The 22,906-nt window shown below is 35.1% G+C and overlaps 2 protein-coding genes across 3 annotated transcripts; both read right to left on the reverse strand.

Moving 5' to 3' along the window:
• Positions 1-686: 686 nt before the first annotated feature.
• Positions 687-3,864, reverse strand: LOC123533440 (uncharacterized). Its single transcript, XM_053520626.1, has 3 exons — positions 2,554-3,864; positions 1,427-2,415; positions 687-951 (listed from the first exon to the last, which is right to left on the reverse strand). Exons 1-3 carry the CDS (start codon positions 3,862-3,864, stop codon positions 687-689), a joined length of 2,565 nt encoding a protein of 854 aa, XP_053376601.1.
• A 455-nt stretch (positions 3,865-4,319) lies between these two features.
• LOC123533441 (solute carrier organic anion transporter family member 2B1-like) lies at positions 4,320-22,835 on the reverse strand. Of its 2 annotated transcripts, XM_053520233.1 has the most exons (11): positions 22,494-22,835; positions 20,560-21,300; positions 19,796-19,894; positions 18,815-18,901; positions 17,009-17,188; positions 10,060-10,224; positions 9,607-9,796; positions 8,729-8,867; positions 7,875-8,032; positions 7,451-7,515; positions 4,320-6,925 (listed from the first exon to the last, which is right to left on the reverse strand). In XM_053520233.1, the coding sequence occupies exons 2-11, from the start codon at positions 21,242-21,244 to the stop codon at positions 6,582-6,584; spliced, it is 2,112 nt and encodes a 703-aa protein (XP_053376208.1). In that variant the 5' UTR covers positions 21,245-21,300; positions 22,494-22,835; the 3' UTR covers positions 4,320-6,581. The 2 variants fall into 2 exon arrangements, with proteins under 2 accessions (XP_053376208.1, XP_053376209.1); XM_053520234.1 differs by lacking the exon at positions 22,494-22,835 and having other exon boundaries at positions 20,560-22,451.
• Between the last annotated feature and the right edge of the window lie 71 nt (positions 22,836-22,906).

Raw genomic sequence — 22,906 nt, forward strand, 5'->3', positions numbered from 1 at the left:
AGTAAGTGTTGTACTACTACTTCTGTATAAGAATTTGTCAAGTTGCTAAGGATTGTTGTATGTTATGTATCGTGTTGTTACTATGTCCTTAAAGGTACAAGGCTCTGTGATCTTAATGTAGGCATGGCTATGCCCATTCCTGTTTTGGTAATCAACACCAAACTTATAACAACCAAACTTATTGCACAGCACGTACGTCTGGAACAAACATCCATAAACAGTGTCTTATATTTTTAGTTTTATACTTTACTTTTTTTAAGTTAAGTATTTATGTGTTTAATGTTTGGTATGCATAATTATAGTCAAACTGTTTACAAATGTCACCTAACAATCAGGCTAAAACTGGCGTTGCCTTTGCAGTAAAGTAACTTGTATCCTTGCTCTATTATCTCAATGTAGGTTTCTTACAGGCTGACCTTTAGCGATATCAGAACAATGGTTTTTCTTTAGAGGTGGCTGATTGCACAACATTGACTGTTTGTCATTCCAAAATACCAGTTGATCAGTATATGACTGTATATAGTAGTAAATGTGTTTATAGTAGTGAACTGTTTAGTCATTATTCATTGCTGCGTATTCAGAAGCTGCTCTCCTAAGGAGGAGATGAAGGACACAACAACAACAACAACAATACCCTCTAGGTAAATACACCAACGAAATTGTCAACATATAACACGTATAACACACTATTTGATTTTCATGGTTCTGTCCCTGTCGTTCTCTGTGTATTCTCTCTTCTGCTCTGGAGCTGTCTGTTGATTCTGGTTGGTTGAGCGTAGTAGCCTTTCCCTCCAGTTTTCACTCCTGGATCCAAGTAACTGTTTAAATTTTGATGCATCTCTATAAATAGTACGTTCATCTGATTTTCGTCTGGCGCCAATGGTTGATCCCCGTATTTTTATTATTTCGTAATGTTCTTTTTCATAAGGTGGGGACCATTTGTTTATTTTTCTACAAAGGGAGACAACTGTTCCTGATTATTTTAAGTACAAATGGCATTCATTTTCAAAGGGAAACAACTTTTTCCGATTATTTTAAGTAATCTTTGAGAAAAAGTTGTCTCCCTTTGAAAATGAATGCCATTTGTAAAGAAATAAAGATAAACAATTGCTGAAAACTATGTTCCACCTTGTTACGTGAAATTTCACCACTCGCACGCTATTGCAAATGCATCAAAACAAACATGTGTAACTATTCTTTGAAAATGGTGAGTTTTTAAAGGCGTTTAACTGTCCGGAAGTGGAGCCCCTTTAGGCAGCCCTTTTCCGGAATTCAATGTTTATATCAGTATACTGACACTTGTTTCGTAAAGTAATATACATGTTTTACATGCTGTTCAATTTTCATGTCAAACAACTCTTTCTTTCTATGATTTGGTGTTGTTTGATTTTTGTTTCTCAAGGCCTCCATCGAAACCTGAAACAACCCAGCTGACAATCCCTCATGAAAACTTGCTTCTGTTCGGACGATGATTTGTTTTCTGGGATTGAAGAACGCCATCGTCGCCTCACTTGTGATGCTATCTTTTAATCGCTGAAAAGCTTTGTCTTCTTCTCGTCCCCACGTAAAAGGTACATCTTGTCCTGTTAGTCTCCTTAATGGTGCCGTCAAAACAGAATATCGTGAAATGAACTTAGAGAGGTATCCGATCATGCCTAGGAAGCTTCTAACCTCGTCCCTAGATTTCGGTGGTTCACAATCTTTCACTGCGTTGACCTTATTTACTGCTGGTTTGAGTCCCTCATTAGTAAACCTGTATCCGTAAAATTCTAGTTCTTTCACTCCAAACTGGCATTTTTCTTTATTGAGTGTGACACCAAAATCTTGAGCACGCTGCAAAACTGTCGCTAATGTTTTGTTGTGCTCTTCCATGGTAACACCACCTATAAGTATATCATCTCTCTGATTTAAGCAGTTTGGAATGTCTCCGAAAATTCTGAACATGGCTTCATCAAATAAGTCCTGAGATGATTTTGCTCCAAATATGAGCCTTTTCGGTCTCATGTTTCCCCATGGTGTGCTAAATGTGGCAATAACCCTTGAGTCAGGATGGAGGACTAGTTGACGATATCCTTGCCTCAAATCCATTTTAGAAAATACTTTACAGTCATGGAATTTACATGTGAAATCCTCAACAACTGGGGCTTGTAAAATTCTGTTTCTTTCCATATATTTATTTGGTACCCTCAAGTCAACACTGGCTCTAATCATGTGTGGTTCTAGATTCCCTTTGCCAACATTTGTATATCTTGGTTTTGGCTGAACCACCAGTGGAGAACACCATGTCACAGGCTCTCCAGATTCGACTTCTTCGAATATCTCTTCTTTAATGCATTCGTCTAGCCATGTTTTCAATGGCTCTTGAAGGTAATAAGGTACAGGGCGTGGTTTCTGGGCGACAGGTGTAGCTTCTGGCTTCATTGAAAATTTTACAAGAAATTCTTCATTATTTTTCTTGTTAAATATTTTCCCTATTCCTTGGAAGACGTTGTCATACTTTCTGATTAACTGTTCTAATTCTGATTTGTCCTGGTCTTTAAGAATGGATCTGACATCTCCTCTATCTCTCATTCTAAGTTCATTTTGTTCTCTCAGAGAACCATCAGGTCTAATATCTAACATACCTAGTTCAGTGAGTGATTTCCTACCAAGCAGTGGTGGAGAGTTAATCTTACCTTTGACAACAATGAACACTGTTTTTATGCCTCTTGTTTTATTCCTAGCTGTAGCTTTAAATTCTCCTGATACAGGCAATTCATTCTGAAGAGTGCTAAGTTTCGTTTTACTTTCATGAAGTATTATGCTTTCGCCTGTTTTCCGTTGGAACGCTCGATTTTGATGTTCATCCATGACATTAACATCTGCTCCACTGTCGGGTTCCACAAGAACAATAACATCATTCAGTTCAATTGGCACAGTTTTCTCATGATCGCTTACCTTACTGACTTTTATCTTTCCTACTGCTAAATGTTTCACAGATTCTTCTAGAAAGAAGTTATCCTTATCTGTGTCGCTCCCTGAATCTTCAGTTTCTGATTCATTAATTGCTCTCTTTATGTCTCGTTTCGCCACTTTTCGAGTTTCTCGGTTTCCTTCAAACTGTCTTCTTTGATCTCTAGTTGACCTGCAAACTGCTGCAAAATGGTTGTATCGACCACATTTTCCGCATTTCTTTCCATATGCTGGACATAATTCCTTCTGTTTAGGGTGTTTTCTGTCGCAATATTTGCATGATTCCACCTCGTGTTTCCAATCTTGTTTTGTTCCATTATATCTATTATTTCCCTTTCTACTGATCTTTGCAACCTCACCTGTATCATGCTGTCCTATCGCCTTTACCTGTATGGATGTTTCTTCAAGTAGTTGCATTTCATTCAATGTTTGCTGTAATGTCCATTTTTTGTATAAAACTTTACGAACAAGTTCTTCATTTTCAGTTGTTTGAATGATGTGTTCAAGTATGCGTTCATCACAGTCATGAAAATCGCAGTTTTTCGCCTTTTCCCTTAGACGTGCTGCGTATGATACCGTGTTTTCACCAGGTTGTGGTCTTGTTTTCAAAAATACATATCTGCAAAAATGGATATTTTTCTTAGGTGCAAAATAATCAGTTAATTTACTTTTTAGCTTTGAATATACGTCACCTTCTCCTCCAGGGTCCTGAAGACTCTTGTCTAACCGTCTGATTTCTACACCTCCATAGATTAGCATAGCATCTTTCTTATCCTCTGCATCAATGACCCGGAAGAATCTCATTTCTCGTTCAAGCTCATTTAGCCATTCATCCCATTTTTCACCCGTTGCTATGTGGTCTTCATCCACGCTAAATGGATTTATTCTCAAATTTCTTCCTCCTTCAGCCATTTTCTTCAAATGCTGTTGTGATGTAGACAAGTTCTACTAATTGTAGTAAAATACGGTTTTCTCCTCGTCGCCAATGTTATGTCTAATGATTAAATAACAAAGTTCATAGTTACAAGTTTAATCTGCCATTACTCTGGTGTAGTATACAAAACATGACGTAAGTAACGTCGCTTAGAAACGACGTCATTTGTTATAAAATAGAACGTCTGTAAATATCACAATACCGAAACTTAGAGATCAATTTCGCATATGGATGTGGAGCAAAAATTTGACCGAATTACTGCTATATAAACTAAAAACGTCTAAAATTTCCAGACAGAGTTGTCGTTCTTCGACTTCCGCTCAAAAGTGAGGTCTGAAGAGATTGGTTCGTCTGGAATCGCGATAGGTTTTAATCAAGTGCTAAGTCTGACTGAAGTCGTGCGAAGATATGATATGGACGACAAAAAACGGGACGCTTTAGAAGAGTATTTTGTTCTATAATATTATATGAGATAAATATAAAAATTCTTAATATATAATAAATATGTAATTGGTTTCTGCAAAATAAGAATGCTTTTTCTATCAACAATAACAATGCAGCGACATAATTAACAACAGCGACAGTATATACGATTGATGCCTATTGTGATGCATTGTTTTATAAGTTGGTATATACATCTACTCATGATATAGTTGTATGTTTGTATGTATGCTTGGTAAGTATATAAAATACCCTAGAGCTAGTCGCTCGGTGTTGCGTCTTTCTTCAAGTACACGACACCTATGAACAATAACCAGGCTAACAACTAAACTGGGACAAAAGGATGCACTAGCCTCAGTTACATTTCTTTTACTCCAATTTGAATCTTTTTAACTTTTAAAACTTAAAAGCGCAAATAACACCAGCTCATTTTGAAACATTTTATCAGGTATAAAATTTACAAAGTTTTGAATTCAAAAGATTTTTACCCTATTAAATTGACAGTTACTATTACAACGTGCACCAGAATCAAAACAAAAAATTAGTAAAATCAAATATTATGCACAATACTAAAGAAACATTCCCGTGAAACTGCTATCAAAATACATAAAACTTAACATCGCAAAGAAAATAATAGCGTTTTATTTTCTAGATCTTGGAATTCCATTACTATATCTAATGCGATGATATGTTGCTGTGTCATTTGTAGAAAAAAAATGTTATTCATAATTGTGTCCGAAATTTAAAAAGAAAAGATATAAGATATTCATCTTAATACTGTACATGATTCATTTTTGGGGGGTTCTCAGACATGAAATCAAAAGTTTGAAAGACCAACACTAGTAGTAGACTATTCTAAATAAATGTTATAATTCAAAGAATAGTACATGGTAATTTTTCGTTACACACTTATACTCTGAAAATGTATGTTTTGCTGTATATGTTTGGCTACTTCAGTTAGTACTGTAGTTCAAAAGATGTTATATATTACTATTGTAATATTCAAACTTATATGAGTATTTCATTATTTTCATACGAAATTATTTTACATTAACAATACTAGATACTATATCATATTTCTATAAAACAAAACATATCTTAGATAACAAATTCAATAATATGTGAACTACACTATTCAGTTTAGAATTAAATTCTAAAAATGATCATCGTTTTCATTTACTGCATTTCTGTTATTAAAATCACTTGCTGGCGGCAAGTGATTCTGCCTTTGCAACCAGAACAGACCAAGATTAGCCGAACACCCGTTCGAATAATAAATAGTATTGCCAAAATTGAATGATGGGCCAGTCAATTTTAGAAATTTAGCAGGCTAAAGGTTAAGTATATTGTATGCATGTTGTACAACAAGGTACCTTGTGTACAAGTTGAAATAAAACTTCCCTTTTGTTCTGTTCTGTGCGTGCTGTCGTATGCCCAGTTACGGCCCTGATTTAAGGTGATATTGGTCAAACTGAATTTAAGGGAATATTTACCAAGAGCATGCTTCTATTTTAATGAACAGTTTGTCTGTTGTTATCCAGTTAACATGTTATAAGGGCTGTGATGTTAGTATACATTTATATAAACATTTTGATTAAAGGAAACTATACCAAAAATACGTATACACTTTTGTTCTGGTTACGGGCCTGGTAACAATAGAAACAACACATTGTGTTTATAGGAACTGACATGAACACTTATCAGCAGTAACCAAAGGATCAACACCCAAATATATCAACAATAACATCGGAATTGACCGCCGGTGTAGAAACAACAGCAGCAGGAACAATGGCTATGTAAATAAACAGCAATGAACGGCATCTTTTCAGTCAGCTTCAAGCTGGCAGTCAAAACCTCAAACATCTACATCAATTTATATATAGAAATATTTCGAATAACTCTAGATGCACCGACGTTTTTGGCCAATTTTATAATCGGTAATAAAACAATCATGAAAGAAATATTAATTCACATTCCAAAGTATTCAAACGGTTGATTTGTTTTTCTCCTTTCATAATTTTTATAAAGCTGTGCCTAAACAAAATGTTAAGAACAGAATAAAAACATTATATTTTTGGAGTAGGATGTAGAAGCTAATTACAATATTAAGTTTTGACCCTTTAAAAGTACTGTGTGTGATAAAACTCGTGCACACACGGACCTCTGATATGCAGTGGGATCGACTTTTACACGAACATTCAATACTTTTTCATTTAAATTACCAACGATAACTATTCACTGGATGTGGCCACTTTTATCCAGACTCTTTCACACCCTTGAAAATCGGTTCAGGTTTCCAATCTTTTGGAAAAGTGTTCATTTCTTCTTGTTCCGCCATCATTGATTTCTCTGCATCCATTTCTTCATCCGCTTCCGGTTTATCAACGCTCCAATCCATCTTCCTCCGCGCTTTAAGGAACACTAGTAGCTGGAGTAAAATAGTGATAACTTTTGGTACGATTTCAAACGTATGTTTCTTGATCCTCAAGTCCACATTGTCATACAATGCGCACGCACCTTGACCGGAACACGAGGCACTCCATATTATACAAGCTGTATCAACGATGCTTCCAAACACGACAGGTCCAGCGAACCATCCTTAAAAATGTAAACACTTTTTTAAAGTATACGATCCAAAAATAAGTAAGTGCTGTATAACAGTGCTATTAAAATATCTCAAATATTGATGCCTGCTAGGCTCATATAATTTTGGTATCATTTGAAAGTGTATTGTCTACTTTAAAAGAAAATATAAATTACATGTAAATAAATACGTTATAGAATTATATATTTTTACTTTAGAGTTTTCAGTGATTCTTGAACAGAAATCCAGTGTTAACACAGTGAAACATTAATCATTTCGCAGTAAAAACACATGATTGTAGTGCTTTGTGCACTTTATGGCAAGCAGGCAAAGAAATGTTATCTATTTGCTGATACTATAGATCATAAACCGACTCCGGACAGTAACAAATGCTAAAATGTGTGGATGGACACAGTAAAAGAAAGTATGGATAATTTGATTTTAGAAAATTCAACCATCACTTGCAAAAAGGATTTACTACTCCTGCTTAGATTAAATACATTATTCTTTATGCACGGAAATAATTCAGTTTTACTCACCACATATAGTAGACAGCAAAGATGTAAATCCAACAGCCAGCGACTTGTCAAGCTCGCTAACACTCCTGAATAAAAATGAATTGTAAATTCTAAAACTACATGACAACGCACAAAACTAAAAATACGATATCGAGTGATATTTGTAAATAACGTGTACAAGTTACAATGAAAGGATTTGATGATTAGCATCTTTAATAACCAAAATATATGAAATAGACGAGATCTGAATCACTTTTTTGAATCATCCCGCTACACCTCGTGGCCGTCGAACGGGATCTTGTTTATTAAGCCGCCATGTTTAAATTTGTGTCATCAAAAAGTCAATAATATAAAATCTGTACTATAATATTATATCACGCACCATAGTTTATTTATATAAAACATGTATCAAACATGTATAAGCTTACAATATGTTTAAGCATACCTCAGCATAACAATGAAGCCGGGCATCATACCCAGTGTTGCAAGGAAAGCACCAAATATATTGTTAACTAAGTATGGATATAACATCACACATGAAGTCTCACAGAGGCCCGGCATGGCTGTAGCATTCTGACCTGCGCATGCGCAATCTTCAAACATCTGTTTAAAAAAAATATTGTTACAGTAATAGTTTTGCATGGTAATTTACGGTGCTCCGTTTGAACCACCGAATCTTTTTATTTTTTTCAATAGACACAACGTTGACTGAAGTCTTAACTATGATGATAAAAGTCGGAAGTCGAATCCACGATGATGAAAGTCAAAACTACAATACTGAAAGTCGTAACTATGATGGCGAAATTCATCAGTCAAAACCGCAATGATAAAAACATGAAAGAACTATTGTGAAAACGCCAATTAATATCGAGTTTTCACAAGTAAAGAAAGAAGAAATTTTGATGTTTCAGCAGATTAATATAACCTGTGATTAAGGGAATATTTGTGTCTTCCTTTATTGAATTTATTCAACTTGCTGAAGAAAATCAAATAGATAAAATGCTCGGCGAAATCTTATATCATTTTGTTCGTTCATATAGTAGCATCTTTTGCAAAATATACTAACATGTTATCAGAAAGATTACTGTATCAAGTAAAAAATTTTCACAAAGTAAAACAAATCAATCACATTTTTACCTGACATCTCTGGTTAAACGAAGGTTTCGCATTACTTATTCATACTTTTGTGTTTAATCTTTAAGTTCACTTGTTCTGAATGTTTTTAAGGGATCTGGGGACCTTGTCAGTGCTGAATAACTAGTGTATGTCACAGAAATGAAATAAGCAGACCATTCTCACCACTTTATCTTGGTACTGACACCCTGCATGGCAAGGTGACATGTAATTTTGGTTATTTGAGGCACATACAGGGAAAAAAGTGTGGGCGTCACATCCACATATTGCTGAACACGTCGCATTGGTTCCGTCAACAGTTTGGCTGCAAAATAAATATAAATAAATAAATAAATGCCAATTAGATAATAAAATTAGAAACAGGAACATTTTAAAATTGAGTCCGTGGTGTTAGCTTTGATAAAAATAGCACATTAACAAATAAAAAGAAACTGATTAATGAAAATTATTTACAGGTATGAAATTACGAAATCCTGTTAAGCTCATAATGTGAGTCGTCCGTTGAGTTTTTTGGTCGATGCACAACGCGTGACACGGCACCACGCACGGCAATTTGACACGACACGCAACACGACGGATGAAAATGCAACACAACTCGCACAACACGGTGTCGTGTCGTATTGTTGCCCGTCGTATCGTGTGTTAAGCGAATGCGTTGTTGTACGTCGTGCTGTGTGTTGACCGTCTGCTCTTCTGTGTCGACACAAGACCTACAAGTGCAGGCGGTCGACACAACGCATCGCCCGACAATGTGAAATACGTAATACGACGGGTGTTAATACGACATGATATCGCGACATTAATGTCGTGCGTGGTGTTGCATTGCCATGTGTTGTGTCGAACTGTCGAGTCACCTGCGTGTCGTATTGTCGCGCGTTGGGCCGTGCGTTGTTTCGCGCATTATGTGACGACCTAACACAAGACAGACGACATAACACATGAGCTAAACACGATTCTGTATAACATCTTTATTCTAAAAGTACACAGTGTTAAACAAATCAGGTATAGTCAGTCATTACACTTGTCGCAGATTTTCATTTTACCTCGGTACATTAAATCCAGATATGTCCGCATTACCACAACCAAATACATATCCCAGACAATTTTGTACCAGTGCCAAGCAACCTACTAGCAACAACATCTTAACACAAGATAGGGGAGACAACTTCCTTTTTGTTACAATAAATCCACCAATTACCGTTCCTGCCGACGCTGCCACAATGTTCATAACACCTGCAATGAGCAACTTTATAATAAAAGATATGGAGAAATCACCATACCTTTTATTTTGTAAAGCCTATAGCAAATTTCATATTTCTCGTATACATGTAGTACAAGTGTCAGTTCTAAGAAAAGTTGAAGCATGAGTGCATACCATAAGGAAAACTGGTTATAATAAATTATTAAATATTATACTTAAGATATTCATGTATTAGCTGTATCTGGAACATGAAGCTTGATCTTTTCTTTACTTACTTAGCTACATATTTACTAACCTAGCAGCATGTTTGCTTTCCATGCTGGTATAAAGAATTGCGTTTCCAAGTATTTTGCACTAAATGCCAACATGCCGGCAACGGCAAACAATGCTACGCAGTTGGACACTACAAGCAACATGTATACCGGATTGCACACCAGACGGAAGATAGACTTGAAAAACCCTGAAATTTGAAATTTAAGCAAAATACATTCGAATTACAGGAACACGTGACCAGGAACGCATTTTCCGGGCATTTTTATCGTCTACCTAAAAATACAAAAAGCTCTAGTAGATTAAATTAAAACTCGAAACTCGTGTGGTTTGTTACTAGGTTACGACGTGAAAAACACGATTAAGCAATAACAGAATAAAAACTGGTAGTCACTAACTGGCTAATTATTAGATCAGTAGAAAACGGAAACTACATACATGTACAACTGCAAATGCATGTTTATTTGCAAAAGTAAATAGATTCCATTATAAACATATTGCTATGCAGGTGTTTTGATTTTGTTGAATCTAAACAACAATTTAAACGCGGAACACGAAGGAAGTGGTTCCAAGCCCCATCAGGATCATGACCATGTCCTCTCCTATGAAACCAGTACTGGTTTTTTCTAGGAGGCATGCTCGAGAGGAATTCAAATAAGCGTCGAACCTCCATCACAGGTTAGCGAGCTAATTCGAAACATATTTCACCAAGTGAACACCCGATTCACAGTGAAAAATTAAAGGAAAAAAAAGACAATTTTCCTTTATTTGGCATGTTTCTGTTTCAGGAACATATACCAGTTGTTAACTATTTCACATTAAGATTACATATACATATATTTCACTCTAGTATATTAAAGATTCACTGACATATGTAATTCATTTTGATAATGTCAGTATGTTTTACCAGAAGATCAACCAATATCACTTACACGTAACCGGTAACGTTAACAAATGCAAGTTCACACACCACACCAGTTCAACGACTGACTTGCTAAATATCAGTTCAATTGTCTTAAAACACAATATTTGAATAAATAACGAAAACACGGGGAAAACAAATCGAGGGTTGCCCGCAAAACTGCGGTAACTCACTTTTTTTTGGAAAATCACTTTTTTGATTTTTTTTAAGTATTTTCATATTATACACCTGCAGAAAAATTATAGGGTTATATTCCCAAAACTTTTGTTGTATAATTAAAATGCAACATAGTTGTAACTCAAAATGACATAATGCAATTTCCGCAAGACTGTTGTAAGTTGACTTACTGCAGTCTTGCGGGAAACTGATGGTCATTTGTCAGTAAGAAAGAAATGACTTACTGCTATATTGCACTGATAAGAATTTTGAACTGTTTTAGTTATACACCTATATTGCTTCTTATTGTAATGCCTTAAACAGAACTTACATGCAAGGATGTGGTATTATATATAGAGTCGAAATGAATTTTTAACTCAATGCACTATGCATCTCCTATAGAAATGCTTCGGAAAGCTTTTTCATACAAATTCAATAGTTTGTAGCGGTCAAAGTACCTTTTTTACACATACACAATAATCAATCAATAGCTTACAATGGCTTTTAGCAAAAAGAAAAACTGATCAGCAATATGTACCATCATCGTATGAGTATAGGTTTCACCTTTTTACCGAGATTCTGGTCAGGAAGGACCAATGTGCCCTGGACACATGGGTACAGGACAAGCCGCATTTTTCCCTGACTAAAAAAATTAAGAAAATCTATCTTTGTTTACACCACATACGTTTACATTGCAGACAATTCATGGGGAGTAACTACCTAGGACTCGGGCATAAAAGCGGGTATCATGACCTAGTGTCTTTAATGAATTTTTTCTAAAATGTAAAATTAAGAGCTCCCTTATAAGCTTTAACCTTTACCCTGCTGAATTTCTGAAATGGACTGGTCCATCATTCAATTTGTGCAGTACCACTTATTATTCAGAGGGGTGTTCACTGAAAATTTACTGACTGAATAGCGAACAGTGCAGACCATGATCAGACTGCACGGATGTGCAGGCTGATCTTGGTCTGCACTGGTCACAAAGGCAGAATCACTTGCCGCCAGCAGGCTAAAGGTTAAAGAAATGCAGTTTTTCATTAATATATTTAGTAAATAATCAGGAGATGTTTTAGAAGGTGATGAGATCGAAAAGGTGTTGCGCTCAGAGAAGTTTGAGATAGTTTGGATAAAACTTTAAATACCTCCTGATTTTAGTAAGTCTTTTTCACAACTTTGTCAAAATTACGGGTGGTGCAACAATGGCCGACTGATGCCAGAAAAAATGCATTGTCTTACAAATTTACATGGTTTTCAGATTCCCTTTTTGCAACCAATACATGGTTATAAGCATTTTTCAGAAATCTGTATATCGTCACCTAAGCACAAAAAATGAACAAGTCCTTCTTTTAGTCAATGTAGTTATCCATTTTTTGCACTGAGGTGACGATATATTTTACACTGTGTCTTATACAAAAATGTGACCTACACTCATACGTCATCATGACGGTATGTTTTACTTCCGTATGGGCAAGACTTTCTGAAATTCGTACAAGCAGTCTATTGCAATGATAGTCTATCAAATTTGACCATCTGCTGGAAACTAAACTCAGTATCATTTGATTTGTAACATGTGGTTGGGTCATGAAATAACACTTTCTACTCATGGAAGTGATATTACATTTATATAATACAAAATTTGATTCATATATAGCTTAATTGATAGAGAGGTAACTTGGAGTAGGGACAGAACAACATGATTTTTTGTTTGAATCATAAAATTTAATGTGATGTATCTGTTTTTCCTATATTTTCTCTGTAAACATGCTACAGTTCATAATTTTCATTATATGTTACTTATTTCATATCATTCAGATGTGAAACATTTTTTTTTATGCTTCAGTATTTCATATTTTATAATCTGCCTAGGACAGAAGCTGTGAAGAACTAATATTATGTTAACTTTATATCAATGAAATAATTATAACCCATATAAATGAAAGCGTCTACATGCAGCAGTGAGAACAGTGCCAGAGTAACTTTATAGTGCTGCTTCACTGGAATGTGACTCTGTAGATGCATCCAAAAATTTAACCAGGATAAGTTTGGGCATAATTAGGCCAAAATGCATGTCAGAGTTATGGGACTTCATGCTATCACCTACATTTATAACACCAAAGACACCTGGTAAGTTCCAATTCAATATCTACATTTGTTTTTGAGATAGTAATTTCCATGTAAAACTTTAACCAGGATTTTCTAGGTCATAAAAGGGGGCATAATTTGGCCAAATTACATGTCAGATTTATTGGACTTGACCCAGTGAGGTTGATAGTTGACCTAGAAAAAGAAAAAAATAAGTTTCAAAGCTATATGCCTATAAATGATAGCCATATGTACTTGCATGCAAAACTTTAAGCAAGGTGAGACGCTGACGCAGATGCCAGGGTGAGCAGAGCTGAGTTATAGAACCTGCACACTGCATGTCATATCATCAGAGTGTTTGAAGTTTCAATCCATTCCTATCAGTGGGTACTGAGATACCACATTTTGCTTACATATTAAAACTCAACCAATAATTATTTTAGTCAACAAAAAAGAGGCATTATATGAGTTTGTAAAAACACCAATGACACGCAATGCTGGACTATTCAACAGCCCTGTCAACTGAATGAATATAAAAGTCGAAAAAGGGGCATGATTCTGTAAAATTGCAAAACAAGGTTATGGAACCTGTGCAAGTATATCAGCTCATGACAACGAACAATTATCTTAAGTTTCAATCCATGCCATTAGTGTGTTCTGAGATATCAGCTTACATACAAAAACTTAACCAAAAGCTGCTAAGTCGAAAAAGAGGCATAGTTTTGTAAAACTATAAATAGAGTTATGGAACCTGTGCACTGCATGTCATAACATCACAGTGAACAAATATGACCAGTTTCAGTCCATTCCCATTCGTGGGCACTGAGTTACGATCTTACGTATAAAACCTTTACCAAAAATTTCCAAGTCGAAAAACTAGCATAATTTTGTAAAAAGCAAAATAGAGTAATGGAACCTATGCAGTGTAAGTCAACTTATCACAGTAAATAACTGTGTGCAGTTTCAATCCATTCCCACCAGTGGTTACTGAGATACCAACTTCCATACAAAAACTTAACCAAACCTGGACACCAATGCATGGGTGAGTCCAATAGCTTCTTTCAATAGTCAAGTTAAATAGCAAAACAGAGTTATGGAACCTGTGCAGTGCAAGTCAGTTCTTCACAGTGAATAATTGTATGAAGTATCAATCCATTCCCAGTTGTAACTTACATAACAGTTTTACATACAAAAACTTAACCAAAATGGGATGCTGACACCAACAAACGGATGAATACAATAGTTCTACCTTTTCTTGGAATAGTTGATCTAACAAGAACTGTCTGTAAAACAACACCCTCAACTTTTCTCAGTGTTTGACTCTGAATAAGAGCATTGCCAGTAAAAGGGACATAAATCTGTCAATTCTAAACACAGTTATGTTGATTGTTTCTTATGTTGTAGCCTGTGATGTAGTAAATAACTATTTTAAGTTTCAAGTCAATATAGCTTTGATAGTAACAAATATACTAGATGTTATATAAAACTTTAACCAAAAAAAATTTAAGTGGAAAAGGGAAATAACTCTCTCAAAAATTAAGAGTTATGTGGATTTTTTCTTCTGGTGTAGACTTTGTAAGTGTATAATAACTATTTCCAGTTTCAAGACCAAATCATTGATATCTGACTTTATCAAAAACGTTAACCAAAAAATTTTAAGTTAAAAAGGGGCATAAATCTATCAAAATTCAAATCAGAGTTATGGGGAATGTAAACTTTGATTGTAAATAACCATTTTAAGTTTCAAGTCAATAGCTCAGATAGTAACAGAGAATCTGACTTTAGCAAAAAATTTAACCAACATTAACGCTGACACCGATGCCGTGGCAAGTGCAATAGCTCTGTATTTTCTTCAAAAGGTCGAGTTAAAAAGTGTATAATATTAATGTCAAACTCTATATTTGATTTGCATGCATGTGTACACAGTGATACCAGGCTCTCAAATTTGAGTAATATTATATATGCCAAGTTAACCAGGCTTCAACAAAATCCACTATCCTGTTGCCAATATGAATAGAAATTTTCTCTGAGCATGTGGAACTTGCTATAGTACTTGCCCTGCAGGATTAAATTTTGATTTTTGACCAAAAAATAATATAAATTTAATCCAATTAAAAAAGCTTTGCCAGAAGCCAGACAGCTTAAAGGATGTAAAAGGAATTGTAAAACTCAACACAATTCATCCCTCGATCCTTAATGTACCATATATTATGATTGCATTAGGTAGACCCTCGGCAATCAATAAATGATTATTTAATACTCTGTGTACTACTTTTAAGGAACTTCAGAAAAGACAAGTCTGTAGAAAAAATTCTCCTAGCAGGATGAGTACAAACTGAAGCTGGACGAGTGAAAATTCTAAGCAGTCATCCTTCAGAACTACAATTACTTCCAAGGAATTTGTCGAGGCCTGTTATAGAAATGCCAATGTTACATTCATATTTTGTTATACTACTCGCATTACAAAAGTCATGGATATTTATTCCAGTCCACTCATTTAGTTCAGGAGATAGACTATAGGACTATGGCTTAAAAGTTCAGTACTTTTGACATCTATGTCACATAATGCTGTGACAAAATAATTGTGGTGTACAAACACCCGCAGTTTCAATCTTCTTTGAATAGGAAAATAAAACAGATTGTGCAAAAAAGTTTATTTACAGTTCGCATTCTAATGAAGTTGTTGCTAGAAGCATCGGGGTGTGATTTTATGGAAAAGTAAAGAACTATACCAGAATTAGCATTTAACTACTGGTTGAGTGCAAATGTAACAATGCAGACAGTTCATATTCACCAAGCCGTTTCAAGATTTTTCAGTTTATATAAAAAAGAAAGCAAAAGAAAAGTTAGAAATGCATAATTTTAAGTTTCATTTCAAATGCAAAAGGTAGTAACTGATACCAATGTAAATAATTTGTAGTCTAGAATACTGCAAAAGAGTTGTAACTTTAGATACAACTTTTTTGCAGTAAACCTCAACAATGCAAGAGAAATAGATTAGCTCGCAAAAGAGTTGTATGTCAAGTTACAACACTTTTGCGGTAATGACTTGACTGCTAAAAGTTAGAAAAGTCATGCAATATAGTTGTAAGTAACTGTAAGTCAAATATCTCAGATAAGTATAACTTTAGACATAAAAGAAGAATTTATTTTCATAAGTCATTGAAATTTTTCCAACATATCTTCAAGTTTTGTCAAATAAGCTGTTTCTTGTAAAATAAGGAAGTTTTTAGCTTTTCTTGAAAAGTTTTCAATAATGCAGTTACCGCAGTTTTGCGGGCAACCCTCGAAATTTCAGCTATTTTATAAGATTATTTTGAAAGGCTTTGCATGGTTTATGTTTACCTAGCAATCTCAATAGAGTATCATTTTCAGCCTTTCTTAATGGTATTCAAATTTGAGCCGCGCCATGAGAAAACCAACATAGTGGGTTTGCGACCAGCATGGATCAAGACCAGCCTGCGCATCCGCGCAGTCTGATCAGGATCCATGCTGTTCGCTATCAAAGCCTATTGGAATTAGAGAAATTGTTAGCGGACAGCATGGATCCTGACCAGACTGCGCGGATCCATGCTGGTCGCAAACCCACTATGTTGGTTTTTTGCTCATGGCGCGGCTCAAATAATGAAATCAGCGAGACTTTCTCGTTCATTTTACAACTAGAAAACTTGCCATATCACTGGAAACATGCTTGCTCCTTTTTCGTTTCTTTTAAATTTAGCTACGAAATGTTTAAATGTAATATTTTTAAAGTGTTAAAACTGCTAAGAAGTTTCCAAACATACAAAACGCACAACAATCACTTTCTTACCAAGAATGGACTGTTTTAGAGATCCTGCTTTGGGCTGTTTATGTTCAATTTTTCTTGACCGCATGCGCTTCGGGTAACAGAGCAGGGGAAAAGACAGGAAAATTGCTAAAACACCAAACACAATGAAACCAAGCCACCATGCTCCGATCCAGGCTGGATGCCGTGGTGAAATTGGCACATCTGTGAAAAATATTCATTTGTTACATATATCGGCGAAAAAAGTTGAAAAGTCAAAATATAAAATAACAAGAGCACCGCCTTGCGGGTGCTGACGCTCATCTGATTTTTTTTAGTGTAATAGAAATATTGTCCTACCCATGATTTTCTAAGTCTAAAAAGGGCCATCATTCTTGCAAAAAGCAGGATAGAGTTATGTTTCTTGATGTACAGTGTCCACTTATGATGGTGAAAAACTGTTGCAAGTTTTAAAGCAATAGCTTTGATAGTTTATGAGAAAAGTTGACTTAAACATAATACTCAACCAAGAAAATGATTTTCTAAGTCCAAAAAGGGCAATAATTATTGCAAAAAGCAGGATGGAGTTATGTTGCTTGCTGTACAGGGTCAGCTTATGATGGTGAACAAGTGTTGCAAGTTTCAAAGCAATAGCTTTGATAGTTTAAGAGAAAAAGTTGACCTAAACATAAAACTTAACCAAGAAATCTGATATTTTCTAAGTCCAAAAGGGGCCATAAATCTTGCAAAAAGCAGGACGGAGTTATGTTTCTTGCTGTACAGGGTCAACTTATGATGGTGAACAAGTGTTGCAAGTTTTAAAGCAATAGCTTTGATAGTTTAGGATTAAAGCTGACCTAAACATAAAACTTAACCAAGAAAACTGATTTTCTAAGTCCAAAAGGGGCAATAAATCTTGCAAAAAGCAAGATGGAGTTATGTTTCTTGATGTACAGGGTCAGCTTATGATGGTGAACAAGTATTCCAAGTTTCAAAGCAATAGCTTTGATAGTTTAGGAGAAAAGTTGACCTAAACATAAAACTTAACCAAGAAAGCTGATATTTTCTAAGTACAAAAGGGGCCATAAATCTTTCAAAAAGCAAGATGGAGTTATGTTTCTTGCTATACAGGGTCAGCTTATGATGGTGAACAAGTATTCCAAGTTTCAAAGCAATAGCTTTGATAGTTTAGGAGAAAAGCTGACCTAAACATAAAACTTAACCAGGCAACGCCGACGCAGACGCCGACGCCGACACCGACGCCGACGCCGACGCCGACAACCGCTCAAGTGATGACAATAACTCATCATTTTTTTTTTCAAAAAATCAGATGAGCTAAAAATATATAATTATACAAATGCTGAATCTTCATGTTTACGTCATATATTTGTAACACATCTCAAGCAAGAGAACACCATGACATTGCATTAAAGCCAGACAAAAAGGATGTGTCCTTGCATAAATATAAAAAATGGGAAACAACCATTTAAAAAGATGTTGTCACAAAACAGTCTTCAGTGTGGTTATTGTGAATAGAATAACCATTATCACATTTTACGTCGAGGAAGTGAATAGTTACCTTTGACGTTGACGCCTTTTTAAGGTTTGAAGACGTTAGCCGAATTGATTTTGTCAATAATACTAAGCAAAAAAAGAAGGAATTTCGATGTTTCTGAAAAAGAACTAAAAAAAGAAATATTTTTATTGCGTCTTTGCACATCTTAATTTATTAAACGAACTGACTGAAAATGACAATGGTCGGCATAGTCTCGCATTTTTTTTTCACTTTCTATATCCGATAATGAATTTGAGAGCATTCCTATATTCATTCATATTATGTGAATCACATACCTTCTAGAGTGACATACTGTCTACTAAAAACGCCACCCACTCCAAAGGCGATAGCTGGACCAAAGATGCCAATCCCAGATATTATCCCTGTAAAAAGAACGACAGGAAAATATTTCCTGATGTATAGAAAAATTGGAAAATATCACCCATGTAAAAAGGAACAATAGGAAGATATTATACCTGTAAAAGAGACCAATAGGCAGATGACATCCCTGTAAAAAGAGACCAGTACGAAGATATTTTCACTATAACAGAGAACAACAGAATACGAAAATACTTTCCCTGTAACACAGAACAATAGGAGGATGTTCTAATTTCAATAGAGAACAAATTATTAGTTCAGCAAATATGTCAGATATTAACTGTTGTCTTGGTCAAGAGGTCTAATACCATTTGTAAAAACATAAAAACAAAAGGGTTTGATTCATATAATATAACAACACAGTATTTACACTAAGGGGTACTCCATGATGTAGAGTAATTCTCGGAATTTGTCATTTTGATAAAGGCCGAAACGTTAATAAAACTGAGTGAGAACTACAGAGTCATATAATATAGTTTTGTTCCTTTAATTCACAACTTACTAAAGTTTTTTAAGTGATTCAATTTCTGTATTTATGAATGAAACTACATAAAAAGGAAGCCTGCAGTCTATAAAAATATGTCATATTTTGTAACAAATCATCAATTTTAGTAAAGAGCACAGCTTCTCATATTTTTTGTGTATGGCAAAAGGTCTAAAGCTAAATAATTATTCAACAATTTGCGACAATCTCTCAAATGTCAATTACGGACTTCCGTGTGAGACAAACACACTATGATTATGCACCAACCATTTGCCTTGTGTTATTTTCTTCTTTTAATAACTATAATTTCTTTGATATCGTTTCTTGTGAACATGAATACAGGAAATTATTCGCAATATTATACAACACAATAATTGAGCGAAACCACTTTTACAAAGAGAAGTTATGCCCTTACCCATGTACATGGCCGTGTTCTTCTTTTTCACATTGTCATCGACATATGTTGTTATAAACGGGTATCTGGGTGCCTTTGCCAAACCCTGAATTATCATTCCTGTAGAGTACAGACGAGTCATCACACATGAAGTTCAAGGAAGATATATTATTCTGATTTTACAGAACAAACAGTGATAATGACTATAACAAAAAGATAAGCTTATCTGCAAAACTGATTCAACTGCTGACACATATTTACAGAAGACATAATTATGTATTTAAGTTTAAATAAGGACTAACATGCAAAGATTATATTTTACCATTGATATTATACATTGTATTATTCCTTACGAATTAAAGCAACCGTCTTGGTAGCCTAGTAGTAGGGCACCCGCTTCGAGTGCGAGAGATCGTAGATTCGACCCCTGGTCGCATCATACCAAAGACGTGAAACATGAAACTAACAGCTTCCTCACTTGGCGTGCAGCATTAAGAAGAAAGTGCTAGGACTGGTCAGCACGGTGTCAGTATAATGTGACTGGGTGGGGTATCAGGCTACGTGTCTACGGCGTGATATTCCAGTGAAGCAGCACTATAAAGTTGGGCATTGTGCTCACTGCTACAAGTATACATTGTCATTTATATGACTGAATAACTGGTGAAAAAGACGTTGAACCCGAACACATACACGCACGAACACACGCGTGACAATAATTATAGGCTAACAACAATGCAACTTGTCAGAATAAAGAAAAAGTATAGACTTATGTTAAAATAGTTTACCTATGGCTATAAACGTCATAGCGACTTTTGTATATTCATTTGGTTCTCCGACACCAAAACTGGTCTCAGCGCCTTGTATGTCACATTTTGATGTATTTGATACGATAACAGCATATCCGGTTCCGGCGGAAGTGTCCATTTCCATTTTGCACATTGGCGACTTCTTAGACATAGAGAAACTGAGCCATGATGAATTTGAACCTCGTTTTGGAACTGTTTTTGATAACTGTGCGGACTGCTCAAAAACAAAGTCTTTTGAAACAAAGTATGGCAAAGAACACACGATACCGGCCACCCCATACAGAATCACACAAAACCACAGAGTCCTCGGAATATGCAATTTTCTAGCAAAGTAGCTAGCAAATAATGTCGTCACTAAAAAACCAATATCATTGCAGCTTAGTAAAAACCCAGACTGGGAGCTGCTGAGCCCGTACTGTTTTTCAATAGTCGTAATTTGCGAAACAATATACATGCTAAGAATGGAAGTCATTAGTCCACAGATACTATAGGCACCAACAAACGATCCCATACGCGCGCATCTCTGCAAGAACTGGAATTTAAATGGACCGATTCCACATAACATATCTTCCGGAAGTCCTTCATGATGCCTATGATGTACATGCTTTGCATCTCCATTGACTGGAAATGCAACACTCTCTTCCGTCTTACCATTAGGGGCCATGATTTTCGTTCAAGCGGTGGTTGTCGAGCTGTTTTAGGCTAGCAGGCAATATCCATCTTGAATTAAATGAAACAACCACATGTCAGTTAAGTATATCAAGCACATTAATAACAGGTGCCTTACAATGTTAGCTTTTGAAGTCTTTAGTCCACATGCACTTACAGTAGTTGACCAGTAATTACACTCGGCAATTTCCGTGTAATAACGTATTCTCATTAAGCAATTCGGTATTATTCCGAGTAAAATACAGCTTAACACGCATATGACTCCTTAAAATCCTGCTGGATACCGAAATCACATACGAGTAATACGTAATTTTCCATTATCATTACGGGTAAACTACCTTACAACATTGAAATTTTATCCGCGTATTTATATTTATCTAAAGTAAGCAGTTATCATATCTTATATCGTATTTCCTTTTACAAACGTTATTATCCTAGAATAAACTGAAATAGTGTGCTTTTATCCAAATTAAAGCTATTTACAGATATTTTTTTTTTAGGAAATTACGTAAATTTCTAAAACGCATGACTTAGCAATGTGTTTAAGCATTCCGAGGGGTGAATGCGTTCATGTTTAAAAGTGCGTATAAAGATACACTCAAGTCAATGTTTCGCATTCAACCCTCGAATTATGTTTCCTCCATGTCCGGCATATGCTTTAAATATCTTTTAAAAGAACACAAAATAAGCATACATGATTGATATTTAAGTAAAAAAAATATATATATGTTAATATATGTATACGGTAACTCAATTGAAAAGCGATTTCCATTGAAGTATACATATGTTTTAGCTCCCGCCGCGAAAACATTCTTTCAATATAAAGGTGTGTTGGGGGAAAATGTTTGTTTGTTTACAATTTACCTAACCTAGTCATATGTAGCATTTTTGTTTGTTTGTTTTGTTTTCGTTCGGTTTAAATTCATGCTGGACCCCATTGACCGAGAACGTGGGCTATGATGTATACGCCCAAAGAATAATTTTACAAGGGCTATTACGACCCGGCGTATACTCGAGTCGGAGTCCTAAAGCAATGCATAAAAATCTCTTTTCAAATATTTCTTAAAACGGCAAAGGATTTAGACTTCCTTATGTAATTCCACAGTGTCGAGCCTACAAAACTAAAACTTCAATCATTGAAAGACTGATTTAATAAATGGAATAACATAGCTGAAATTTCACCTAAATGTTCATCCAATTTAAGAAAATGTTTAAATATGAATAATATAATGTAAGAAACTTACCATGTATGAAACGTTCCAAGTTATCAAGTCTGAGTTAAGACACATTGCTCTATTTTCAATTTTTCATGTTCCGTTTCGTAACTTATATCACGCATTTAAACGCGTGTACAATATAGGTTAAACCAACACCGCTCTACAAAAAGATAAGTTTTTAAAGTGTCTATCTTACTTATTGTAAACTATCTACAATAAAGGTATACCCGTTTGATAATCAGACCATGAAAATTATTGTAAACAGGGATTATTTAGTACAACATGGGGTAATATGCTATAAAAGGGACGAGTCTATTGTAACTTGTTTTTTTCTTTCTCATGGTAAGATAACTTAACACTTCACGTACTGTAAGCAAGTATGTGCTATTTGATAATTAAATATACCTTTAAAACAGAAATTAACGTATTTACTTAAACCA

The sequence above is a fragment of the Mercenaria mercenaria genome, chromosome 12, assembly GCF_021730395.1.
Source record: "Mercenaria mercenaria strain notata chromosome 12, MADL_Memer_1, whole genome shotgun sequence".
NCBI lineage: Eukaryota > Metazoa > Mollusca > Bivalvia > Venerida > Veneridae > Mercenaria > Mercenaria mercenaria.

Excerpts from the sequence above, each read along its gene's own strand:
- LOC123533440 (XM_053520626.1), bottom strand. The coding sequence starts at position 3,864 with ATGGCTGAAGGAGGAAGAAATTTGAGAATAAATCCATTTAGCGTGGAT. Across the intron at positions 2,416-2,553 it reads GAATGAGAGATAGAGGAGAT|CCAGAAGCTACACCTGTCGC; the intron begins GTCAGATCCATT and ends TTTTCAATGAAG. Across the intron at positions 952-1,426 it reads CATGAGGGATTGTCAGCTGG|AAAAATAAACAAATGGTCCC; the intron begins GTTGTTTCAGGT and ends CTCCCTTTGTAG.
- LOC123533441 (XM_053520233.1), bottom strand. The coding sequence starts at position 21,244 with ATGGCCCCTAATGGTAAGACGGAAGAGAGTGTTGCATTTCCAGTCAAT. Across the intron at positions 18,902-19,795 it reads GAACACGGCCATGTACATGG|GGATAATATCTGGGATTGGC; the intron begins GTAAGGGCATAA and ends TTCTTTTTACAG. Across the intron at positions 7,516-7,874 it reads GGCTTCATTGTTATGCTGAG|GAGTGTTAGCGAGCTTGACA; the intron begins GTATGCTTAAAC and ends ATTTTTATTCAG.